At 31.1% G+C, this 27,069-nt stretch overlaps 1 protein-coding gene across 1 annotated transcript in view; it reads right to left on the reverse strand.

Annotated features, from left to right (window-relative positions):
• LOC143731318 (protein APCDD1) overlaps positions 1 to 26,760 on the reverse strand; it is a 29,186-nt gene extending 2,426 nt beyond the window's left edge. Inside the window, exons 1-5 of the mRNA XM_077222160.1 lie at positions 26,453 to 26,760; positions 16,662 to 16,833; positions 15,545 to 15,755; positions 12,265 to 12,591; positions 1 to 96 (exon numbers count right to left, since the gene is read on the reverse strand). The exon at positions 1 to 96 is cut by the window's left edge and continues 226 nt beyond it. Coding sequence (XP_077078275.1) covers positions 1 to 96; positions 12,265 to 12,591; positions 15,545 to 15,755; positions 16,662 to 16,833; positions 26,453 to 26,633 — 987 coding nt within the window. The 5' untranslated portion in view covers positions 26,634 to 26,760. The remainder of the gene's footprint in view (positions 97 to 12,264; positions 12,592 to 15,544; positions 15,756 to 16,661; positions 16,834 to 26,452) is intronic.
• Positions 26,761 to 27,069: the final 309 nt, after the last annotated feature.

Genomic DNA, 27,069 nt, shown 5'->3' on the forward strand with positions numbered 1-27,069 from the left:
ACTCACCGCGAGCTCGGGTCCGTGCGGGAGAACCGGCGGGTGGAGGAAGTCCGAGAGAGACACGATACCACACGAGACACAGCTGAGATCGTGGTTCTGACAACAGACCAGAGACACGGAATCTGATTATCTTCAATTCAGTCCACATTTATTTGCATAGGGCTTTTCACAATGATATTTAAACTGTAAATTATATATTCAAACTGCAAAAACTGTAAATTATATTTAAACTGTAAATAATACTTTCAAATTGCAATACTATAAATTATACTTTCAAACTACAAAAACTGTAAATAATATTAAACTAAATTATATATTCAAACTGCAAAACTAGATATTTAAACTGTAAATGATATTTTCAAACTGCAAAACTGTAAATTATACTTTCAAACTACAAAACTGTAAATTATACTTTCAAACTACAAAACTGTAAATGATACTTCAAACTACAAAACTGTAAATGATACTTCAAACTACAAAACTATAAATTATACTTTCAAACTACAAAACTGTAAATGATACTTCAAACTACAAAACTGTAAATGATACTTCAAACTACAAAACTGTAAATGATACTTCAAACTACAAAACTGTAAATGATACTTCAAACTGCCAAACTATAAATTATACTTTCAAACTACAAAACTGTAAATGATACTTCAAACTACAAAACTGTAAATGATACTTCAAACTACAAAACTGTAAATGATACTTCAAACTACAAAACTGTAAATGATACTTCAAACTACAAAACTATAAATTATACTTTCAAACTACAAAACTGTAAATGATACTTCAAACTACAAAACTGTAAATGATACTTCAAACTACAAAACTGTAAATGATACTTCAAACTACAAAACTATAAATTATACTTTCAAACTACAAAACTGTAAATGATACTTCAAACTACAAAACTGTAAATGATACTTCAAACTGCAAAACTGTAAATTATACTTTCAAACTACAAAACTATAAATTATACTTTCAAACTGCAAAACTGTAAATGATACTTCAAACTACAAAACTGTAAATTATACTTTCAAACTACAAAACTGTAAATGATACTTCAAACTACAAAACTGTAAATGATACTTCAAACTACAAAACTATAAATTATACTTTCAAACTACAAAACTGTAAATGATACTTCAAACTACAAAACTGTAAATGATACTTCAAACTACAAAACTGTAAATTATACTTTCAAACTACAAAACTGTAAATGATACTTCAAACTACAAAACTGTAAATTATACTTTCAAACTGCAAAACTGTAAATTATATTTAAACTGTAAATGATACTTTCAAATACAAAACTGTAAATTATATTTAAACTGTAAATTATACTTTCAAAATACAAAACTGTAAATTATATTTAAACTGTAAATTATACTTTCAACTGCAAAACTGTAAATTATACTTTCAAACTACAAAAACTGTAAATAATATTAAACTAAATTATATATTCAAACTGCAAAACTAGATATTTAAACTGTAAATGATATTTTCAAACTGCAAAACTGTAAATTATACTTTCAAACTACAAAACTGTAAATTATACTTTCAAACTACAAAACTGTAAATGATACTTCAAACTACAAAACTGTAAATGATACTTCAAACTACAAAACTATAAATTATACTTTCAAACTACAAAACTGTAAATGATACTTCAAACTACAAAACTGTAAATGATACTTCAAACTACAAAACTGTAAATGATACTTCAAACTACAAAACTGTAAATGATACTTCAAACTGCCAAACTATAAATTATACTTTCAAACTACAAAACTGTAAATGATACTTCAAACTACAAAACTGTAAATGATACTTCAAACTACAAAACTGTAAATGATACTTCAAACTACAAAACTGTAAATGATACTTCAAACTACAAAACTATAAATTATACTTTCAAACTACAAAACTGTAAATGATACTTCAAACTACAAAACTGTAAATGATACTTCAAACTACAAAACTGTAAATGATACTTCAAACTACAAAACTATAAATTATACTTTCAAACTACAAAACTGTAAATGATACTTCAAACTACAAAACTGTAAATGATACTTCAAACTGCAAAACTGTAAATTATACTTTCAAACTACAAAACTATAAATTATACTTTCAAACTGCAAAACTGTAAATGATACTTCAAACTACAAAACTGTAAATTATACTTTCAAACTACAAAACTGTAAATGATACTTCAAACTACAAAACTGTAAATGATACTTCAAACTACAAAACTATAAATTATACTTTCAAACTACAAAACTGTAAATGATACTTCAAACTACAAAACTGTAAATGATACTTCAAACTACAAAACTGTAAATTATACTTTCAAACTACAAAACTGTAAATGATACTTCAAACTACAAAACTGTAAATTATACTTTCAAACTGCAAAACTGTAAATTATATTTAAACTGTAAATGATACTTTCAAATACAAAACTGTAAATTATATTTAAACTGTAAATTATACTTTCAAAATACAAAACTGTAAATTATATTTAAACTGTAAATTATACTTTCAACTGCAAAACTGTAAATTATACTTTCAAACTACAAAAACTGTAAATAATATTAAACTAAATTATATATTCAAACTGCAAAACTAGATATTTAAACTGTAAATGATATTTTCAAACTGCAAAACTGTAAATTATACTTTCAAACTACAAAACTGTAAATTATACTTTCAAACTACAAAACTGTAAATGATACTTCAAACTACAAAACTGTAAATGATACTTCAAACTACAAAACTATAAATTATACTTTCAAACTACAAAACTGTAAATGATACTTCAAACTACAAAACTGTAAATGATACTTCAAACTACAAAACTATAAATTATACTTTCAAACTACAAAACTGTAAATGATACTTCAAACTACAAAACTGTAAATGATACTTCAAACTACAAAACTGTAAATGATACTTCAAACTACAAAACTATAAATTATACTTTCAAACTACAAAACTGCAAATGATACTTCAAACTACAAAACTGTAAATGATACTTCAAACTACAAAACTGTAAATTATACTTTCAAACTACAAAACTGTAAATGATACTTCAAACTACAAAACTGTAAATTATACTTTCAAACTGCAAAACTGTAAATTGTATTTAAACTGTAAATGATACTTTCAAATACAAAACTGTAAATTATATTTAAACTGTAAATTATACTTTCAAAATACAAAACTGTAAATTATATTTAAACTGTAAATTATACTTTCAACTGCAAAACTGTAAATTATACTTTCAAACTACAAAAACTGTAAATAATATTAAACTAAATTATATATTCAAACTGCAAAACTAGATATTTAAACTGTAAATGATATTTTCAAACTGCAAAACTGTAAATTATACTTTCAAACTACAAAACTGTAAATTATACTTTCAAACTACAAAACTGTAAATGATACTTCAAACTACAAAACTGTAAATGATACTTCAAACTACAAAACTATAAATTATACTTTCAAACTACAAAACTGTAAATGATACTTCAAACTACAAAACTGTAAATGATACTTCAAACTACAAAACTATAAATTATACTTTCAAACTACAAAACTGTAAATGATACTTCAAATTACAAAACTGTAAATGATACTTCAAACTGCAAAACTGTAAATGATACTTCAAACTACAAAACTGTAAATTATACTTCAAACTACAAAACTATAAATTATACTTTCAAACTACAAAACTGTAAATGATACTTCAAACTACAAAACTGTAAATGATACTTCAAACTACAAAACTGTAAATGATACTTTCAAACTACAAAACTGTAAATGATACTTCAAACTACAAAACTGTAAATGATACTTCAAACTACAAAACTGTAAATTATACTTTCAAACTGCAAAACTGTAAATTATATTTAAACTGTAAATGATACTTTCAAATACAAAACTGTAAATTATACTTCAAACTACAAAACTATAAATTATACTTTCAAACTACAAAACTGTAAATGATACTTCAAACTACAAAACTGTAAATGATACTTCAAACTACAAAACTGTAAATTATACTTTCAAACTACAAAACTGTAAATGATACTTCAAACTACAAAACTGTAAATTATACTTTCAAACTGCAAAACTGTAAATTATATTTAAACTGTAAATGATACTTTCAAATACAAAACTGTAAATTATATTTAAACTGTAAATTATACTTTCAAAATACAAAACTGTAAATTATATTTAAACTGTAAATTATACTTTCAACTGCAAAACTGTAAATTATACTTTCAAACTACAAAAACTGTAAATAATATTAAACTAAATTATATATTCAAACTGCAAAACTAGATATTTAAACTGTAAATGATATTTTCAAACTGCAAAACTGTAAATTATACTTTCAAACTACAAAACTGTAAATTATACTTTCAAACTACAAAACTGTAAATGATACTTCAAACTACAAAACTGTAAATGATACTTCAAACTACAAAACTATAAATTATACTTTCAAACTACAAAACTGTAAATGATACTTCAAACTACAAAACTGTAAATGATACTTCAAACTACAAAACTATAAATTATACTTTCAAACTACAAAACTGTAAATGATACTTCAAACTACAAAACTGTAAATGATACTTCAAACTACAAAACTGTAAATGATACTTCAAACTACAAAACTATAAATTATACTTTCAAACTACAAAACTGCAAATGATACTTCAAACTACAAAACTGTAAATGATACTTCAAACTACAAAACTGTAAATTATACTTTCAAACTACAAAACTGTAAATGATACTTCAAACTACAAAACTGTAAATTATACTTTCAAACTGCAAAACTGTAAATTGTATTTAAACTGTAAATGATACTTTCAAATACAAAACTGTAAATTATATTTAAACTGTAAATTATACTTTCAAAATACAAAACTGTAAATTATATTTAAACTGTAAATTATACTTTCAACTGCAAAACTGTAAATTATACTTTCAAACTACAAAAACTGTAAATAATATTAAACTAAATTATATATTCAAACTGCAAAACTAGATATTTAAACTGTAAATGATATTTTCAAACTGCAAAACTGTAAATTATACTTTCAAACTACAAAACTGTAAATTATACTTTCAAACTACAAAACTGTAAATGATACTTCAAACTACAAAACTGTAAATGATACTTCAAACTACAAAACTATAAATTATACTTTCAAACTACAAAACTGTAAATGATACTTCAAACTACAAAACTGTAAATGATACTTCAAACTACAAAACTATAAATTATACTTTCAAACTACAAAACTGTAAATGATACTTCAAACTACAAAACTGTAAATGATACTTCAAACTGCAAAACTGTAAATGATACTTCAAACTACAAAACTGTAAATTATACTTCAAACTACAAAACTATAAATTATACTTTCAAACTACAAAACTGTAAATGATACTTCAAACTACAAAACTGTAAATGATACTTCAAACTACAAAACTGTAAATGATACTTTCAAACTACAAAACTGTAAATGATACTTCAAACTACAAAACTGTAAATGATACTTCAAACTACAAAACTGTAAATTATACTTTCAAACTGCAAAACTGTAAATTATATTTAAACTGTAAATGATACTTTCAAATACAAAACTGTAAATTATATTTAAACTGTAAATTATACTTTCAAAATACAAAACTGTAAATTATATTTAAACTGTAAATTATACTTTCAACTGCAAAACTGTAAATTATACTTTCAAACTACAAAAACTGTAAATAATATTAAACTAAATTATATATTCAAACTGCAAAACTAGATATTTAAACTGTAAATGATATTTTCAAACTACAAAACTGTAAAATGATATTTAAACTGTAAATTATACTTTCAAACTACTGTAAATGATATTTAAACTGTAAATGATAATTAAAAAACAAAACTATAAATGATACTTTCAAACTACACAACTATAAATTATACTTTCAAACTACAAAACTATAAATTATATTTAAACTGTAAATTATACTTTCAAACTACTGTAAATGATATTTAAACTGTAAATGATAATTAAACAACAAAACTATAAATGATACTTTCAAACTACACAACTATAAATGATACTTTCAAATGGCAAAACTATAAATTATATTTAAACTGTAAATTATAATTTCAACTACAAAACTGTAAATTATACTTCAAACTACAAAATTGTAAATTATATTTAAACTGTAAATGATACTTTCAAAATACAAAACTGTAAATTATATTTAAACTGTAACTTATAATTTCAACTACAAAACTGTAAATTATACTTCAAACTACAAAACTATAAATGATACTCTCAAACTGCAAAACTGTAAATGATACTTTCAAACTGCAAAACTATAAATGATACTTTCAAACTGCAAAACTATAAATAATACTTTCAAACTGCAAAACTGTAAATGATACTTTCAAACTGCAAAACTGTAAATGATACTTTCAAACTACAAAACTGTAAATGACACTTTCAAACTGCAAAACTATAAATGTTACTTTCAAACTGCAAAACTATAAATGATACTTTCAAACTGCAAAACTATAAATGATACTTTCAAACTGCAAAACTGTAAATGATACTTTCAAACTGCAAAACTATAAATGATACTTTCAAACTGCAAAACTGTAAATTATACTTTCAAACTGCAAAACTATAAATGATACTTTCAAACTCCAAAACTATAAATGATACTTTCAAACTGCAAAACTATAAATGATACTTTCAAACTGCAAAACTATAAATAATACTTTCAAACTGCAAAACTGTAAATGATACTTTCAAACTGCAAAACTGTAAATGATACTTTCAAACTACAAAACTGTAAATGATACTTTCAAACTACAAAACTATAAATTATACTTTCAAACTACAAAACTGTAAATGATACTTCAAACTACAAAACTGTAAATGATACTTCAAACTACAAAACTGTAAATGATACTTCAAACTACAAAACTATAAATTATACTTTCAAACTACAAAACTGCAAATGATACTTCAAACTACAAAACTGTAAATGATACTTCAAACTACAAAACTGTAAATTATACTTTCAAACTACAAAACTGTAAATGATACTTCAAACTACAAAACTGTAAATTATACTTTCAAACTGCAAAACTGTAAATTGTATTTAAACTGTAAATGATACTTTCAAATACAAAACTGTAAATTATATTTAAACTGTAAATTATACTTTCAAAATACAAAACTGTAAATTATATTTAAACTGTAAATTATACTTTCAACTGCAAAACTGTAAATTATACTTTCAAACTACAAAAACTGTAAATAATATTAAACTAAATTATATATTCAAACTGCAAAACTAGATATTTAAACTGTAAATGATATTTTCAAACTGCAAAACTGTAAATTATACTTTCAAACTACAAAACTGTAAATTATACTTTCAAACTACAAAACTGTAAATGATACTTCAAACTACAAAACTGTAAATGATACTTCAAACTACAAAACTATAAATTATACTTTCAAACTACAAAACTGTAAATGATACTTCAAACTACAAAACTGTAAATGATACTTCAAACTACAAAACTATAAATTATACTTTCAAACTACAAAACTGTAAATGATACTTCAAACTACAAAACTGTAAATGATACTTCAAACTGCAAAACTGTAAATGATACTTCAAACTACAAAACTGTAAATTATACTTCAAACTACAAAACTATAAATTATACTTTCAAACTACAAAACTGTAAATGATACTTCAAACTACAAAACTGTAAATGATACTTCAAACTACAAAACTGTAAATGATACTTTCAAACTACAAAACTGTAAATGATACTTCAAACTACAAAACTGTAAATGATACTTCAAACTACAAAACTGTAAATTATACTTTCAAACTGCAAAACTGTAAATTATATTTAAACTGTAAATGATACTTTCAAATACAAAACTGTAAATTATATTTAAACTGTAAATTATACTTTCAAAATACAAAACTGTAAATTATATTTAAACTGTAAATTATACTTTCAACTGCAAAACTGTAAATTATACTTTCAAACTACAAAAACTGTAAATAATATTAAACTAAATTATATATTCAAACTGCAAAACTAGATATTTAAACTGTAAATGATATTTTCAAACTACAAAACTGTAAAATGATATTTAAACTGTAAATTATACTTTCAAACTACTGTAAATGATATTTAAACTGTAAATGATAATTAAAAAACAAAACTATAAATGATACTTTCAAACTACACAACTATAAATTATACTTTCAAACTACAAAACTATAAATTATACTTTCAAACTGCAAAACTATAAATGATACTTTCAAACTGCAAAACTATAAATGATACTTTCAAACTGCAAAACTATAAATGATACTTTCAAACTGCAAAACTATAAATGATACTTTCAAACTGCAAAACTATTAATGATACTTTCAAACTGCAAAACTATAAATGATACTTTCAAACTGCAAAACTATAAATGATACTTTCAAACTGCAAAACTGTAAATGATACTTTCAAACTGCAAAACTGTAAATGATACTTTCAAACTGCAAAACTATAAATGATACTTTCAAACTGCAAAACTATAAATGATAATTTCAAACTGCAAAACTGTAAATGATACTTTCATGATACTTTCAAACTGCAAAACTGTAAATGATACTTTCAAACTGCAAAACTATAAATGATACTTTCAAACTGCAAAACTATAAATGATACTTTCAAACTGCAAAACTATAAATGATAATTTCAAACTGCAAAACTGTAAATGATACTTTCAAACTGCAAAACTATAAATGATACTTTCAAACTGCAAAACTGTAAATGATACTTTCAAACTGCAAAACTGTAAATGATACTTTCAAACTGCAAAACTGTAAATGATACTTTCAAACTGCAAAACTGTAAATGATACTTTCAAAACTGCAAAACTGTAAATGATACTCTCAAACTGCAAAACTGTAAATTATATTTAAACTGTAAATTATACTTTCAACTACAAAACTGTAAATGATACTTTTAAACTACAAAACTATAAATGATACTCTCAAACTGCAAAACTGTAAATGATACTTTCAAACTACAAAACTGTAAATTATATTTAAACTGTAAATTATACTTTCAACTACAAAACTGTAAATTATATTTAATACACTGGATGTACACTGTGTACATTTTTTTTGTGGGAAAAATAAAATATATTTGTTACCGTGTATTTGTGTGTTCTGAGTATAAAAACAATATTCTCAAATATTTTACAACACACTTATGTACGTATGTACTGTCTGTAGTGAGTGTAACACTGAACCAAAAGTCATTATGATGAACGGAGAAGAAGTGTTTTCCATTCATGATAGTGTTTTACATTGAGCACATCAGTGTTCAGCTGGTTCTATTCATATGATGGTTTGTGTGTCATTTGAAAACAAAATTCCTTTTTGAGAAGAAATAACATTGTTTTGAATGTATGTTTCATTTTGCAGGAGAATTGAGGGGTTTTGCCCATTGTGTTTGTGTGTGTGTTTTGATTTGTGTGTAGAGTTCTGAGAGTATGAGGCATGCTTTCAGAAAATGTGTGTAACCAATCAAGAAAATCTGTAATACACAATCAATAAAATGAGTCACATGACACTGAATACACACATGCAGAAAGCATGGCTCTGATCCGCCCAGAAAACCACCAATGAACACACACACACATTTCTGCTTTTGAGACGCAGGGATGGAATTGCAATCATGTCCGTCGAGTGGCAAAATTAGGGACGATGTGTTAATCAGGGCTTTAATGGAGTGCGATGACGCAATGCATGATGGGATTGAAATGGATGCCACATGCTTGAGGATTTTTGATCTGCGCGTGGCTGATTTTGCAAAGCATTTTTAATAGCTCAAGAAAAAAGTAAATATCTTTCCATAAAGAGGAATTTCTATATTAAATTTTTTACGAGCTCATGTCGACCGAAGCTGGTTTGTGTCACAAAAGCAACTACTTAAACGAAGCAACGTGCCAAAAAGAGCTGTTTATGCACATAATAATGTGTAAAGGGAAAACGCTGTTCTTTTGCACACAAAAAAAAACACTAAATATATCTTTATTGAAATCACAGTGTGCAACATATAGCAATAAATCAATATGTATGATCAAAGAGATTTATTCCGTGCTTTTTCATAAAAGTCAGAAAAGGTTTGGAATAACCATGATTTTTAATCATTTTTAATGTTTTCAAGTCTTTTCCGCTCACCAAGGCTTAGTTTTTTGATGGAAAACACAGTAAAAATTGTGAAAATATTTTTCTATGTGAATATATAGTAAAGTGTAATTTATTCCTGTGATCAAAGCTGAATTTTCAGCATCATTACTCCAGTCTTCAGTGTCACATGATCCTTCAGAAATCACTATAATATGATGATTTGATGCTCAAGAAACATTTATGATTATTATCAATTTTGAAAACAGTTCAGGATTTTTCAGGATTCTTTGATGAATAGAAAGTTCAAAAGAACAGCATTTATTTGAAGTAGAATCATTTGTAACATTATAAATGTCAATTTAACAAATCCTTTCTTTCGTTTTTAATCTTCTTTACCCATAGGTTTTTACAGAAGAGCACGACTGTTTATCTGTACTTAGTTTTCATCACTATATGCTGGTGGTCAAAAGTCTTTGGCTCTTACTGAGAGAGAAAACACGAGCCTGAGCCTCAAATCAGAGTCATATATTTACTCGAAGCTGAGCGCTGCGATATTATTTCATCCACAATTTGGTTTGGTTTGTTTCAGCAGAGACGAGAGCGAGACATGGCCGTCTTCTCCTTTATTATTATTACTGAGACCCTCCCGATTAAACTGTGCCGAATGAAGAAGCAGTCGAGCAGAAAGATCAACATCCCGTGTTTAAAGATAAACAACAGAGCCGTGTGGCGAATAACCCTGATTTTTGTACTGAATAATAATATTTTTGTAAATGTTTAAAACTTTTTTTGTAATTTAGTTTTTAATGAAAAATAACTAATAATTTATATTTACAATATATTTTTTTCTTTTAAGGATATTTACATATTTGTATAATCACTTTTTTTAATGAATTACGTTTTTTATTATTAATTTTATTATTATATTATTACTAATATTTTATATTCACTATATATTTTTTAAGGATATTTACATATTTTTATAATAACAAAAAAAATATTTTAATGAAATATGTTTTTTATAATTCTTTTTTTTAATGTTTTTGTAAATGTGTAAATTGCTTTTTCTTTCTTCTTTTTTTTACAAAACAAAAAGCTAACAATTGATGTTTAAGCCTATAAAAACAAAAATTTCCAAGGATGTTTATATATTTTTCGGTAACACATGATTTATTAATTGCTTTTTCCATTACATCAGTTCTAAACCTGCTTATAACAGCAGTAAGTCTCTCCAGACTGCAGATTACAGTGATTTTACCACAGTTTTCAGACAGTGTTTCACAAACATATGACCTCAAGCAGGTTGTAATGAATAATAATAATAATACATTTTTGTAATGAATAATAATATAATTTTTTGTAATGAATAATATTCATAACAATAAATTTTTGTAGAAGTTTACAAACTTTTTTGTAAATTTATAAATTGCATTTTTATACAAAATATAATAATATAGTTTTTTAATGAATAATAATGTTTTTTTATAATTAATAATAATAATAATTTGTACTGAATAATAATCATATTTTTGTAATAAATGATAATATTAATAATTATTATTTTTTGTATATGTTTAAAACTTTTTTATACATTTGTTTTTAATGAAAAAAACTAATCTTTTATGTAAAGTATATATTTTTCTTTTTCTTAGGATATTACATATTTTATAATAATAAAAAATATGTATTTGTAATGAATAATAATGCATTTTTTAATAAATAATAATGTTTTTTATAATAATAATAATATTTATTTTTAAATTTATGTTTTTTTAAATGGAAAAAAAACTAACATTTGATGTTTAACCCTAACAAAAGGATGTTTACATATTTTGTTAAGATGATTTATTAGTTGCTTTTTCCATTACATCAGTTCCAAACCTACTTATAACAGCAGTCTCTCCAGACTGCAGATTACAGTGATTTTACCACAGTTTTCAGACAGTGTTTCACAAACACATGACCTGAACGACGAATGAGCTGAATGTTTTCTGGGCTCACCTTGGCGTTCTGCAGCGCGGGCTGATAGCTGGAGGGTCTGTAGTAAATCCTCTGCGCGGGATCGGTGTGAACGTCTCCCAGGTAAAGCTCCTCCACCAGGTGATCCAGGTTGTGGTGCAGGTACTGTTTCTCCAGCCTCAGCAGCTGAAGCTCATGCATGGAGAAGTTCAGGCCTCGATACCAGTCGCAGTCGCAGACGCTCTCGTCGCTCCACAGATCGTAACTCACGTGAGGCTCCCAGGATCCGGGATCCCGAGAGGAGCCTTTACAGGTGCGGTTCAGTTTCTGACCGAGATCTTCAGCCACCGACGCCGAGTGACACACCACCTGTCGAGACAAGACACATTTATTTCTACAGTACACTGTAAAAAATATTTTGTGATTTTAACATAAAAGACTGCTTCAGTGTAAAGACGGTAAAACGGTAAATGGTAAAAGAATACTACAGTGAAAAGACGGTAAAACGGTAAATGGTAAAAGAATGCTACAGTGAAAAGAAGGTAAAACGGTAAATGGTAAAAGAATGCTACTGTGAAAAGACGGTAAAACGGTAAATGGTAAAAGAATGCTACAGTGAAAAGACGGTAAAACGGTAAATGGTAAAAGAATGCTACTGTGAAAAGACGATAAAACGGTAAATGGTAAAAGAATGCTACTGTGAAAAGACGGTAAAACGATAAATGGTAAAAGAATGCTACAGAGAAAAGACGGTAAAACGGTAAATGGTAAAAGAATGCTACAGTGAAAAGACAGTAAAACGGTAAATGGTAAAAGAATGCTACAGTGAAAAGACAGTAAAACGGTAAATGGTAAAAGAATACTACAGTGAAAAGACGGTAAAACGGTAAATGGTAAAAGAATACTACAGTGAAAAGACAGTAAAACGGTAAATGGTAAAAGAATGCTACAGTGAAAAGACAGTAAAACGATAAATGGTAAAAGAATGCTACAGTGAAAAGACAGTAAAACGATAAATGGTAAAAGAATGCTACAGAGAAAAGACGGTAAAACGGTAAATGGTAAAAGAAGCTACAGTGAAAAGACAGTAAAACGGTAAATGGTAAAAGAATGCTACAGTGAAAAGACAGTAAAACGGTAAATGGTAAAAGAATGCTACAGTGAAAAGACAGTAAAACGATAAATGGTAAAAGAATGCTACAGTGAAAAGACAGTAAAACGGTAAATGGTAAAAGAATACTACAGAGAAAAGACGGTAAATGGTAAAAGAATGCTACAGTGAAAAGACAGTAAAACGGTAAATGGTAAAAGAATACTACAGTGAAAAGACAGTAAAACGGTAAATGGTAAAAGAATACTACAGTGAAAAGACAGTAAAACGGTAAATGGTAAAAGAATGCTACAGTGAAAAGACAGTAAAACGATAAATGGTAAAAGAATACTACAGTGAAAAGACAGTAAAATGGTAAATGGTTAAAGAATGCTACAGAGAAAAGACGGTAAAACGGTAAATGGTAAAAGAATGCTACAGTGAAAAGACAGTAAAACGGTAAATGGTAAAAGAATGCTACAGTGAAAAGACAGTAAAACGGTAAATGGTAAAGAATGCTACAGAGAAAAGACGGTAAATGGTAAAAGAATGCTACAGTGAAAAGACAGTAAAACGGTAAATGGTAAAAGAATACTACAGTGAAAAGACGGTAAATGGTAAAAGAATGCTACAGAGAAAAGACGGTAAATGGTAAAAGAATGCTACAGTGAAAAGATGGTAAAACGGTAAATGGTAAAAGAATGCTACAGTGAAAAAACGGTAAATGGTAAAAGAATGCTACAGAGAAAAGACGGTAAATAGTAAAAGAATGCTACAGTGAAAAGACGGTAAAACGGTAAATGGTAAAAGAATGCTACAGAGAAAAGACGGTAAATGGTAAAAGAATGCTACAGTGAAAAGACAGTAAAACAGTAAATGGTAAAAGAATGCTACAGAGAAAAGACGGTAAATGGTAAAAGAATGCTACAGAGAAAAGACGGTAAATGGTAAAAGAATGCTACAGTGAAAAGACGGTAAAACGGTAAATGGTAAAAGAATGCTACAGTGAAAAGACGGTAAAACGGTAAATGGTAAAAGAATGCTACAGTGAAAAGACGGTAAAACGGTAAATGGTAAAAGAATGCTACAGTGAAAAGACGGTAAAACGGTAAATGGTAAAAGAATGCTACAATGACAAGACGATAAAACGGTAAATGGTAAAAAATGCTACAGTGAAAAGACGGTAAACAGTAAAAAAATGCTACAGTGAAAAGACAGTAAAACGATAAACGGTAAAAGCATGCTTCAGTGAAAAGACGGTAAACAGTAAAATAATGCTACAGTGAAAAGACAGTAAAACGATAAACAGTAAAAGCATGCTTCAGTGAAAATACGGTAAAACGATAAACGGTAAAAGAATGCTACAGTGAAAAGACGTTAAACGGTAAAGCAATGCTACAGTGAAAAGACGGTAAAACGGTAAAAGGTAAAAGAATACTACAGTGAAAAAACGGTAAATGGTAAGAGAATGGTACAGTGAAAAAACGGTAAACGGTAAAAGAATACTACAGTGAAAAAACGGTAAAGGGTAAAAGAATGCTACAGTGAAAAGACGGTAAAACGGTAAACGGTAAAAGAATGCTACAGTGAAAAGACGGTAAAACGGTAAACGGTAAAAGAATGCTACAGTGAAAAGACGGTAAAACGGTAAACGGTAAAAGAATGCTACAGTGAAAAGACGGTAAAACGGTAAACGGTAAAAGAATGCTACAGTGAAAAAACGGTAAATGGTAAGAGAATGGTACAGTGAAAAGACGGTAAAACGGTAAACGGTAAAAGAATGCTACAGAGAAAAGACGGTAAAACTGGTAATTGGTTAACAGAAATTTTAACAAAGGCATGTTTATATCCACAGTACAGATCGTTTTAAAGCAGCTTCACAGTCATAAACAGAATCAATGATGCAAACTTCATCAAATATGAGACAAATTCAGATTCTGGTCAAGTCAAGACACGTTTATATCTACAGTACATCTACATCTAAAGCACAAAGGGAACACAGAAAATGACTCACTGCTCTTGAATAAATAACTTGTATAGATATGCATGATTATACTTTTTTATACGGCCGACATTTCTGTATTGATTTCATGTAATATTCTAATTTTCGGACTTTTGCACGATATTCAAATTTTTTGAGTTTCACCTGTAAAGCGAATAAACTGTGATAATGTGAGAAATGTTGAAGGTGTCTGAATAACTTTTGGTTTGACTGTATATGACAGCATATACCTGTGTGCTGTGGATCTGGTAGTCGGCCTCGGTTCCACCCCGTATGATCCAGGACGCCTGTCGGAGTCGCAGTCGGCCCCGGACGAGGAGTGTGTATGTCGGGTCAGTGCAGTGGTTGTCGGCGTAGTAGAACTGGAGAGCCTGGAAGGTGTTGTTGTGGAAGAAGCGGTACGAGCGAGTGAGAAACTCTGGACCGGGCCGAACCTCACAGCTGCCATGAGGGAACAGAAAGCGTCATGACAAACCCGTCATTCAACACTCATAAAGTTCATCATTCAGTGTTTATTTATCAGTGCACATCATTATTGCTTCTTTGCTGGTAATCTTGAATCAGAATAAGTTCCTCTAGCAGCTTCTCTTCTCTGATGATGTGGGCGGGGCTATAACCTGTCACTCACATGAGATCAGCCAATAGCAAACCACAACCATCCAATCAATTCCTCACAGACACAATCAAGTCCCGCCCACATTTATTCTTGTTTGAGAAGCCTTTCACTCAGATATATGGCACAATAGGGAAGAAAATACTTGCGCAACTTACGCTTAATGCAGACTTTAATGTTGTAAAATTCATAAATTATATCACAAATTCAAAATTCTGGTAAATTACCGGTAACAGATCTTGTGTGAACAGGACCTTTTGAAAATTTACCAGTAAGGGAAGTTGCAACATTACCAGTAAATTACCGGTAATATGCGCTGTGTGAACGCGGAATGAAGATTACTAGTATTTTGCACGTACAAAATCATAAAATTATGACATAGATGACGCATTTACTCAACACTGTTTACTCAACACATATTTCTGTATTTACCGGTAAAGTAATTTTTACTGTAAATTTTACGGTAATTTACGGGGTAATTTTTACTGTAATTTACCAGGTCATTTTTACTGACAATTTTACGTTAGTTTACCGGATCATTTTGACAATTTTTACGGTAATTTATTGGGATTGCTGTGTGAAAGGGGCTAATAGTGTCATTATTCAGATCAATTTAGTTCAAGTTTATTTCTCATCTAATACTGTCAGTGCAGTTAAATCGATAATATAAATGAATACTAATTCTAATACTAGTCTTTAATAAGAAAATAAAAGAAAGACTCTCACGCTCTCACCCGGTGGACACCCAGTGGCCCTCGATGTCGGGCGGCATCTGGACCGTGATCCGGGCGCCGTTGTGCAGGTGTTTCAGCATGTGGAGGCACTGTGTGTGTTTGGACGGCCAGCCGAGACTCTTCTCCAGCGCCAGACGAGGGGAACGACTGTCCGACGAGCCCTTCACACACCCTGAGGACATCAAACACAGCAACTGTTTAGATGAGGATTAACAGGACATCTGATACAAATTGCACAAAACTTTTGCGCTATTTCCTACATGTCGATAAAAAACTATTGTGAAATGACAATGTTTCCATTAACCGAACCGTTAACGTATATTCCATCCACCGAACTGGCAATTATTATTAACCGAAGGAGACGTGTGTGTGTGTGTGTGTGTGTGTGTTTTCCAAGCTTTAATGGCAAGGAAAATGAAAATCCCTTATACTGTGATTGGCTGTTTCTAGGTGTTTCTCCCTCGTTTCTGCTTCGAGATCTTGATTGTGCCATTTCTTTGTTGTTTAGTATCCAGTATTCCAGTAATTCCAGTAGTCTTTTATGAGTTTAATAAATAGCTCTGTCTCGTATTCTGTGCAAACACACCGCTTCATCTACTACGTCATGTGACTGTAATGTCCAAAAACTGTTTCCATTGCAGTTTTGAGAAATATTCTTTTTTTCGAACTGCCTGAAAAACCACTCAAAGTGAGCGTAAAAAAGTTTTTGCGACATATGGGAGTTTTTACGGAATTGACGTGTTTCCATTGGTCGTATTTGCAATTTGCAATTTCAATTTGCACAAAGACATTGTGTTGCCTCAAAATGCACACCAGTAATGTTTTTTTCCAAGGCATGTCTAAAAGGGCATTATAAAAGCTACTTGAACTAAGGCCTAATCCTGGCCTAGTCTAAGCCCTGTGTGTGAAGCCAGGCCAATATGTCAAAATGTTTACTTTTAACATCATAACTTTTGCTTTTTATATCATAATTAGACTTTTTTAGAAGAAAATCCCGAGCTTTTCACTCGTTTTTGTGGTGGCGTTCATGTGCGTTCAGCTTTTTTTAACATGACTTGAACACACCATTGGCCCATTCCTCATTTGAAAAAGCTTCTAGATCACTGATAATCTTTCGTTTTCGCATTACCACCGCTTTCTTCAAATTCCACCAAATATTTTCAATAAGATGTTAATTTGAAGACTGTCCAGGCCATGTAAGAATGGTCTACAACTGATCCCTGAACCAAGATCTTCCTGTCCTGCAGGAAAGTCCATTGATCCTCAAGCTTCAGTCTCTGCACCAGTCTTTGCCAAAATGGCTTGATACTTCAGAGACTTCATGATGTCCTTTATTCAGTCAAAATTTCCATTTCCACAGCATAACAAGACAGCAGCGCCTCCATATTTGACCATGGAGAAAAACATAAAATTTACAGTTTGGTCACATCACTCCATTAAACGGCAGAGTAGGGAAGAAAACGCAACTTACACTTTACAAATAATGACACAAATTCTAAATTCTACAGAAGACATTAGCCCCTTTAACACTCACAGTCTTTACTGGTAAATTACCAGTAACAGATCATGTGTGAACAGGACCTTTTCAAATATACCGGTACATTCGTTCTGGAAATTTACCAGTAAGGGAAGTTGTAACATTACCAGAAAATTACCGGTCACACTGCAAAAAATGCTTTTCTAACTTAGTATTTTTGTCTTGTTTCCAGTCCAAATATCAAGCATTTCTTAAATCAAGATGCATTTACTAAAGTAGAAAAATGACATAAGATATTAAGACTTGTTTTCTGGGGAAATAAATAAAAACTAAGTGAGTTTTTGCTCAAAACAAGCTAAATTATCTGTCAATAGGGTCAGAAAAATAATCTTGTTTCCGTTTGAATTAACATTATTTCTCTTTCCCCATTGGCAGATAATTTTGCTTTTTTAAAGCATTAACTCAATTCATTTTGATTAATTCCCCCAGAAAACAGGACATCATATCTCATGTCATTTTACTCATCTAGTAAATACATCTTGATTTAAGAATTTTTTGATATTTGGACTGGAAACAAGACAAAAATACTAAGTTAGAAAAGCATTTGCAGTGTATATGCGCTGTGTGAACGCTTACGCGGAATAAAGATTACCGCTGTTTCGCGCGTACAAGGTCAGAACTCGCTGACGTAAGAAGTGATTTGGGCCAATCAGAAGGAGTAAAAGAGCAACGACTGTGAGCCATTCATAAAACGATGACGCCTCCATGTTTGACCATGTTCTGCTCAGAAAAACATCAATGTTCCAGTTTGGTCACATCCCTCTGTTAAACGTTATTCCAGGACTCCACGGGTCTATCCAAATGAGTTTTAGCATATTCCAGTCGGGCTTTTATGTTCTTCTTGGTCAAGAGTGGCGTTCAGCAACATCTCCCGACATGAAGGCCATGCTTGTGTTCTTCTTACTCTGCATTGAAATGTTTTTTCCTTCTGTCATCATGTCATCTTGCGAGTCTTTGGCAGTAAATTGAGTGTTTTTCTCAGTTGCTCTGATCAAACATTTTATTCCCTTTTAATGATATTGTGCTTTTTCTTCAACACCCTCACCCACAATAATCCTGCCAGCTGAGTCTCTAGAAACTTTGAGCGTTTTGGAAATCTCCTTGAAGCCATAGACTTTCTAATGGAATAAAACAGTTTGTTCTCGTTTGATTTGGCCATATTTGCTCCTCAGGTTTAGCACATGCGTGGGATAATGTATGGTTGTGTAACAGCACAAGCGAACTCAAAGGCTTTCCAAACTTTTAACACAATTGTGTATCATAAAATACAAATAAAAACAGCAGCGTTGAATAATTATGACATAGCTGTATTACAAAAAACCCTATAACTCCAAAGCATTACAATATCTATCTATCTATCTATCTATCTATCTATCTATCTATCTATCTATCTATCTATCCATCCATCCATCCATCCATTCATCTATCTGTCTGTCCATCCGAATATCTATCCATGCATCCATATTTTATAATCGTTTTAATGTAAAGCACTTTGAATTACCAGTTATAATTTCAGTTTATGTTATTATTGAAAGGGTTAATTAATTCTGTAAATACTTGAGAAATTTACGCATGTACAAATGTCAAAAGATCTGCAAGTAAACACTGTAATGAATGACACATGGTTTTAAAGATACTAACTAGTAACTACACATCGTTTAGATCACATGGCCACAATTCAAGCTGAATGGAAAAAATAATTCCAGAAAGAACTTATGAAAGAACACACAACACACACACACACACTCAAGTGTGAATGTTAGGGGATATAAAGACCTGTAATGAATGTGGGAACGAGCTGGTGCTTTGGAAAGAGATAAGGTATTATAATTCATTTTTAAATTTCGTGTAATGACACTTGGAGAAACTAAAGCTCATGGTTGAGATAACACCAAACACATTTCTGGCCCGTGATCAGGACCGGCATACGGGCGCCAGATGAAAGGAGAAAACCCGGAATAGCTGCAGAATTTGAGGACTAAAACCTTGGAAATTAAAGTATTTCAGAGCCTGAGGCTTCAGTTCTGGATTCCACATGAATTACACACGCATTCCAGCGCAAGACCAGAAACATCAGCAAATATATTCCCAAAGTTCATGACAAGAAACTACATCAGAGTCGAGAGAGCATGCAGAATAACAACGTTAACCATTTCAACCATGAAGTAGTGCTGAAACAATCCTCTCAAAGTAAGAATAAAGGGTTTTCACTGTAAGAAGAAACATTTTTTGGTTCCACAAAGAACCTTTTATATAAGAATCACTTGTGAAGAATCAGAACTCTCATTTGCATATTTAAACAATTTGAAACAGAAGAAATGTTTGCCATTCTTAAAGTAGCCTAATCTGTAACACTTTACAATAAGGTTCATTTATTAAACATTATATGAACTTAGATAAATACATTTGTTTTTGTTCATCTTTGTTACTGTTAGTTAATAAAAAAATACAGCTGTTCATTGTTTGTTCATGTTAGTTCACAGTGCATAATGTTAAGATTTTAATAAAGTATTAGTAAATGTTGAAATTTACATTTAAGATTAACTAGTGCAGTTCATTATTAGTAAATGTGAACTACTGAACCTTTACCGTAAAGTGTTACCATCCACGTATCAAATAACTGGCAGTGTGGTGATTTATATTAGTTGCATGCTTCCCCTATTAACCCTTCATCTGCATTTATCTTTACGGATCGTGAATTCGTTCTCCAGGGAAACTCCGGTCAGCACATCTGGAAACATTAGCAATGCTTTCCTCGTATCAAAGTCATCTCTCTCCTGAGAAACTCTTGCGTTAGACACGACAGACATCGGCACTGATCCTCAACCAACTCTCCGTACCGGCCTACTCCAGTTCTTGTTAAAACTCACTAGATATGTTTATCCTAGTGCATTTTTGGCACTTTTTGTGTGAAATCATATTTATTTCGTCCATCAAAAGCGTGCTTTCACTTTAATTGAGCGCGAAAATAAACTCACAGCGCCGAAACCCGCGCGCTTCACTGCTGCGCACGCGACGCTCCTGCTCGACGCTCACGCGACGCTCCCGCTCCCGGTGGGAATGCACTCATTGATTAACATGCACGCCGGGGGAAAATATGCGCCGCTGACGCTTGCTGTTTGAAACGGCCGTTACAGGTAAAACTCATAGATATATAGGCCTACACTAGATGTGGCCTTGGCTACGGCAGTTCATTGGAACGAATGCATCAATAGAGCCGCCTTCATGGAACAGTGGAGCGCCTCCTCTTTAATGCATCAGCGTCAATGTAGGAAAAGCTCGTTATGAATGCGATTTTCTAGTTTTTTTTTTTTGGGTCGTTCCAACGGTCAGACATGTATTTATCATTGAGTTCAGAGAAATAAATAAAAAATCACATTCTTGTGAAATGTAATCACTTGCTGTCTGGTTTTTAGATTTCGTTCGTGTGAACATCCATACGCAGCACAAAAGCTACTTCCTATGACAAGACCCCTGTTCCAAGATGGCGGCGGTTTTGACGCATGTTTAGAACCCCAAGGCGACTTCTAGTGTATATCTATGGGTAAAATTAGTTTTGTGGTGTAGGTCTACGTATTTTATAATGTTAACTTTAAATAATACAAATAGTAATTTAAAGATTGGATCTGGACAGGAAGGCTAACTCTGGGAGTTGGAAGGGGTGTATCACACGATTCTGCCTTCTCAAACCGCGATAATTCGTGGAACTGAGTGCTGCGATTTCGGTTTCATATCGCACGCATATCGTTACAGCCCTAGTCTCTTTTATCCTAGTTTTTAAAAAGGAGACAAAAGTCTTGCTGAAAAAGCAATGCCAAGGTGGACAGAAATCGTCCGTCCTCGAGGTTGTACACTCAGTGAAAGACTGTAGTAAAAAGCTAATTACACTCTTAAAGTCCCCCTGTAGTCAATAATTATATCCCTTAAAACTCATATTTGATCATAAAATTACATATTTAAAGGTTTTTTCCTTGAAAAATAAATCTTCATGCCTTAAAATATCTGGAATGTAACTTGACACCCTTGCCTCATTTAATATGCACGGTTCTATGGATATGCAAATGAGCCCCGCCTCCACTCACTCACTCACTCACTCAAAAAGTCCACTCGTTGGCGATCACATGTTGATCTGATTGGTTACAAGGTCGTTTGGTCAGAAACACCAGCGATTTCAAAGCGTGTTTTTGAGACTGTCTTTGGTTCACTGCAGTTTTAAGGAGAAAATACTCAGCAATGCTGTCGACTTATGAATTTACACATGGTTTGTCTTAAAGCATATTAAAAACACCATATAGACATATAAACAACATTAAAAGCTGGATTTTCACCAAAGGGGGACTTTAAAAATAAAGCTTCCAAAAGACGGTTTTCCCAGTGATGGCATAGATAAGGTTCAACTCGCAATGGAAAGATATTTCAAAGGTTTTTCATGGAAACATCAATGCTAATAAAGAACCTTTATTTTTATTTATGTAAGTGTATAGAAAAGTATATCTGAACGAGACAAAAACAGTAGCGTTTTACTGCGATCTGTGATGTCAGCCGGTCACACCTTTTTTAATCACACATGCCACACATTTTTAAGGCAACCTGGTTACTTATATTTTTTAAGTTTAACCAACAAATAATTTTTTACAATGCTTTCATTCAGCAAGGACACATTATGACGAAATGAATGTACTATATTTTAGTTTGATAATGTTTTTTATTGAACATTTTGTAATTTTAAGGGATTTTATGATCCTAAATTATATTTATGCAGTAGTTATAATCCATTTATTCACTTTTTGAGCATACACAACTAAAACTTTAAAAAAAAAGTTATAGAATTTTACTATGGAAAAATGCACCAAATTACTATTTTCAATTTTTATATGAAATTAATATTCCAAAACACATTTTACTCTAAAACTGGGAGAAAATCAAATCCATAAAACAAGTTGTGTTCCAAATTTAAGGTTGATATCTGAGTAAATGAGCGTTCAGTGAGATGTTGTTCGGCTGCAGTACCGAACGCTTCCACTAGAGGAAACTCGTCTTACATTAATTTCTAATGCACGAACAACACGTAACTATCTTTTCAGGACCATTTAACCTTTTCGAATAATGTCCATAATTTTTTTGTGTTCACACAGCAAGTGCCAAAACATTTATCAAGTTTCATAACATTCTGATGAGGAAAAAATAAAAAATAAAAGTGTTTCTTGAGCATCAAATGGATCATGTGACACAGAAGACTGAAGCAGAAAATTCAGCTTTGATCACAGGAATAAATTACACTTTACTATATATTCACATAGAAAACACCTGATTTACATTAGAATAATATTTTTTAGTGTATTTTGGGTGAGCATTAATTGCTCCGAAGAAAATACTTCTTTCAAAAGCATTAAAAACCCCAGACTGCTTAATTTGTTCCTGTAGTATACAAAAATCTAGTTTTTGATTTAATATTCGTTAGAGGGATCAGTGAACTGACTTCTATTCTGTTTCTGTCTCGTTTCTCACACTAATTCATGACAAATCATGAGCATTTTCATCCTTCCTTTGTTAATCCTGAAGCGAGCAGGGCCAAACACTCGCTTTCTTTCTGAATCAAAGCGTCCACAACTCTCGAGAGCCGAGACCAAACCACCAGAACATTTCCAGCTGGCCCGATCCCATCGCTGAGGTAACAGCTCACACACACACACACACACACACTCATTCAGTCCACACAAGTCCATCTCAAAGCTTTTTACCACACGTGTTCAGCGTCTGAGGGCCGCTTTCTTCCGGAGAGCCGCTTTAACGGCCCTCTCGTTAATTCTGATTATATATACAAGTTTATGAGCTTGTAGACGTTTTAATAGGTGAATGATTCAATGGAGGAAAGGGTTTCATGTGGATAAGAATAGAGATAAACCACATGTATTTAGAGGAGGATACCAGAAAAAGTTCTCTTAAAGTTATGAGCAAACGTTCTACCAGAATGCTCTTTAATAATGTCCTCAAAAGAAATCATTCATGCATCGTTTATTTAAACGTTTGTCTAACGTTCTTTAAATGCTACTACTTGTTTTGGAATGTTCAGAGAACATTCAAAATTAAGCAACATTCCAATAATGTTTGCAAAATGGAATGTTCACAAAACAGTTTGAAACATTTAAAAACCTGGACGTTTTGATCATTCAGAGAACATAACTTAATGGGCAAAACATTATTAGGGGCCTATTGCATTTTTTTTGTTAGATTTTTCAAAGTTGTAAATAAAGATTTATGGAGTATGTTTTACGAGAAAATATTATTTTAGTCTTTATATTTTTTTTTTTAATTTAATGTTCAATTCAATCTATTTCTAAATATTTGTGAAATTTACTAGCAATTCCTGAATGAAAATTATTTCAAACTTGGTGATTATGTATCAGAATTTTAACATAATAAAGGGATAATATCATACTTTTTTTTACATTTATTTTTTATTTTCCCAAATAATATTGTATAATTTTAGAAATGTTCTGAGACAAAAACATGTATTTTGTCGGTTTATTCTGTTTAGAAATTATAGTCTACATCCTCATGTTTGGATTGCGTTTCTGAGCCTCAATGGTTGTAAATATCGACGATCACGTTTCTCTGTGACGTCAGAACGTATCAGGCATTTGTTGTACTATTCATTTGTAAGTCACATTGGAGAAAAGGATTAATGTAAACATTAAAAATTATAATCCTTTCCTCATTTTACTCATAACCCAGAACATTAGAGTCTGGTTACACTTTACAATAAGGTTCATTAGATAAAATTAGTTAACTATAGTTACCATTAAATGAACTGCACATACAGCATTTATTAATCTTTGTTAATGCTAATTTCAACATTTACTAATGCTTTATTAAAATCTTGTTAACATTAGGTCTGCACTGTGAACTAACATGAACAAACATTGAACAGCTGTATTTTTATTAACTAAAGTTAACAAAGATTAACAAATACAGCAACAAATGTATTGCTTATTGTTAGTTAATGTTATTAATGCATTAACTAATGTTAACTAATGAACCTTATTGTAAAGTTTGCGTCTAAATGACATTGGACCCCATTGACTTTCATTATAAAAGACATTATTTAAGCATTTTTAAGATTTTCTCAACGATATTTTTCTTTCCAACGTGTATTTCATAAGTTGTGTCTCAGAAAACACACAGTTTGGGCTTGATTATGTTTAATATCTGAAAAGTTTCAGAGTCTGTTTGGCTTCTCTTTGACCTGATCCTGAGGTTTTTCCCCTTATAAATTCCCAGCACGCTTTAATCTGGCCGGACGACTGGTTTATGGCTGCTGGGAAAGCCTGCTATAATGCGCCACTTAATTGAACGTTAGATTCTCTTAAACACACTGGATCATATGAAAGTGCACATGAAAATATCTTTTTATCTGGCGTCTCCGTTTGAAGTGGCTGCCAAACGTTTGTCATCTCCAGCTGATGAAACGGGTCAAACACAGTCCGGTAATCGCGCTCTCTGCCCACGTGACACTTTATGAGATCCATTGCACGTGTGTGCAGAAAAACAATATTTTTTGTTATTGTACCTTAATAGTACAGTAGGCACATTCTACGTTATGTTTAATAGTACAAACTATCCCCTTATATACACACACACACACACACACACACACACACACACAATTATCTAATAGGGCCAGAAATTAACCAGAAGTTGCAAAAATTCCCCATACATTTGACATTTTAGGGCACAAACACCCTTTATAGGGTTGTCTGACTTCAGAGTCTCCAATATTAAGTTTAAAATGACCCTGAAAATCAATATCTAATCAATTATTGGGCTACATAAAACAGCTTAATTAACAGTACAGAATTATTATTATATTATATGAGAACCGTTTTGAAAGAATCACAAGTTTTGCGGTTTCTGATTTTCACTACAGGTCAAACTCAATTAGTTTTTAACTATCCAGTTTGATCTATTATGACACAAGTGAATTCCCTACTAGATAAAACAGCACTCAAATGCTGGAATATAACGAAAATCTGGTTTTAAATGCAACTTTGAATGCAATTTAAGTTGTAATTAATATAGCCTAAACATTTCTTCTTTAGAAAAGACTACAACATATCCCTGATGTCTTTTGCGTTAAGTATTTTGACTGTCTGACGATAGGCTACCGACGACATTTCTAATTAATATGATTATGACACATTAATATACTTATCAATCTCTAAACACGACATTATAAATGAATGAAAACACTCACCGATCGACAGCACTAGCAGAAGCACAGACACAGCCATTGTTATTCCCACAGAATGAGTTTCGCTAAGGATCTTCCTCAGATTAATCACACATGAAGTTTCTCTTTTATCCAGAACTAGACTATATTCACTCCGACAGCATCCATCAGACCCGACGCACTGGAGACGCGCGAGGACACGCATCTGAAACACTCGCGACACAGAATCATCGATTCATATATATCGATGAGTTAGCCTATTGCTCCCACAGGAGAACATGGAGAAATCCACGGAAAACCATGTCGGAGAATTCAAGAGAATCCTGCGCAGAGCCTTCTGAGAGAGAGAGAGAGAGAGAGAGAGAGAGAGAGAGAGAGAGAGAGAGAGAGAGAGAGAGAGAGTGTGTGTGTGTGTGTGTGTGTGTGTGTGTTCACCACATCAAACAGATCCTGATCTCAGAACAATTCAAGCTCCTCCTGTTGAGCCAGCGATATTTTTTGCACAGGACATTTATTTTTCCTGTGGCAAATGTCTAATTAAATGAAGTTCAATCTCTAAATATATACATTTACAAAACTAAAACATAAATGTTTGTCTTCATAATCTTTAATCCGAAACGGTTTTCCTCTTCAGCGGACAT

This window comes from Siphateles boraxobius, unplaced genomic scaffold (genome assembly GCF_051911475.1).
Source record: "Siphateles boraxobius isolate OS27281-9 unplaced genomic scaffold, OSU_SipBor_1 86, whole genome shotgun sequence".
NCBI classification, from domain to species: Eukaryota; Metazoa; Chordata; class Actinopteri; order Cypriniformes; family Leuciscidae; genus Siphateles; species Siphateles boraxobius.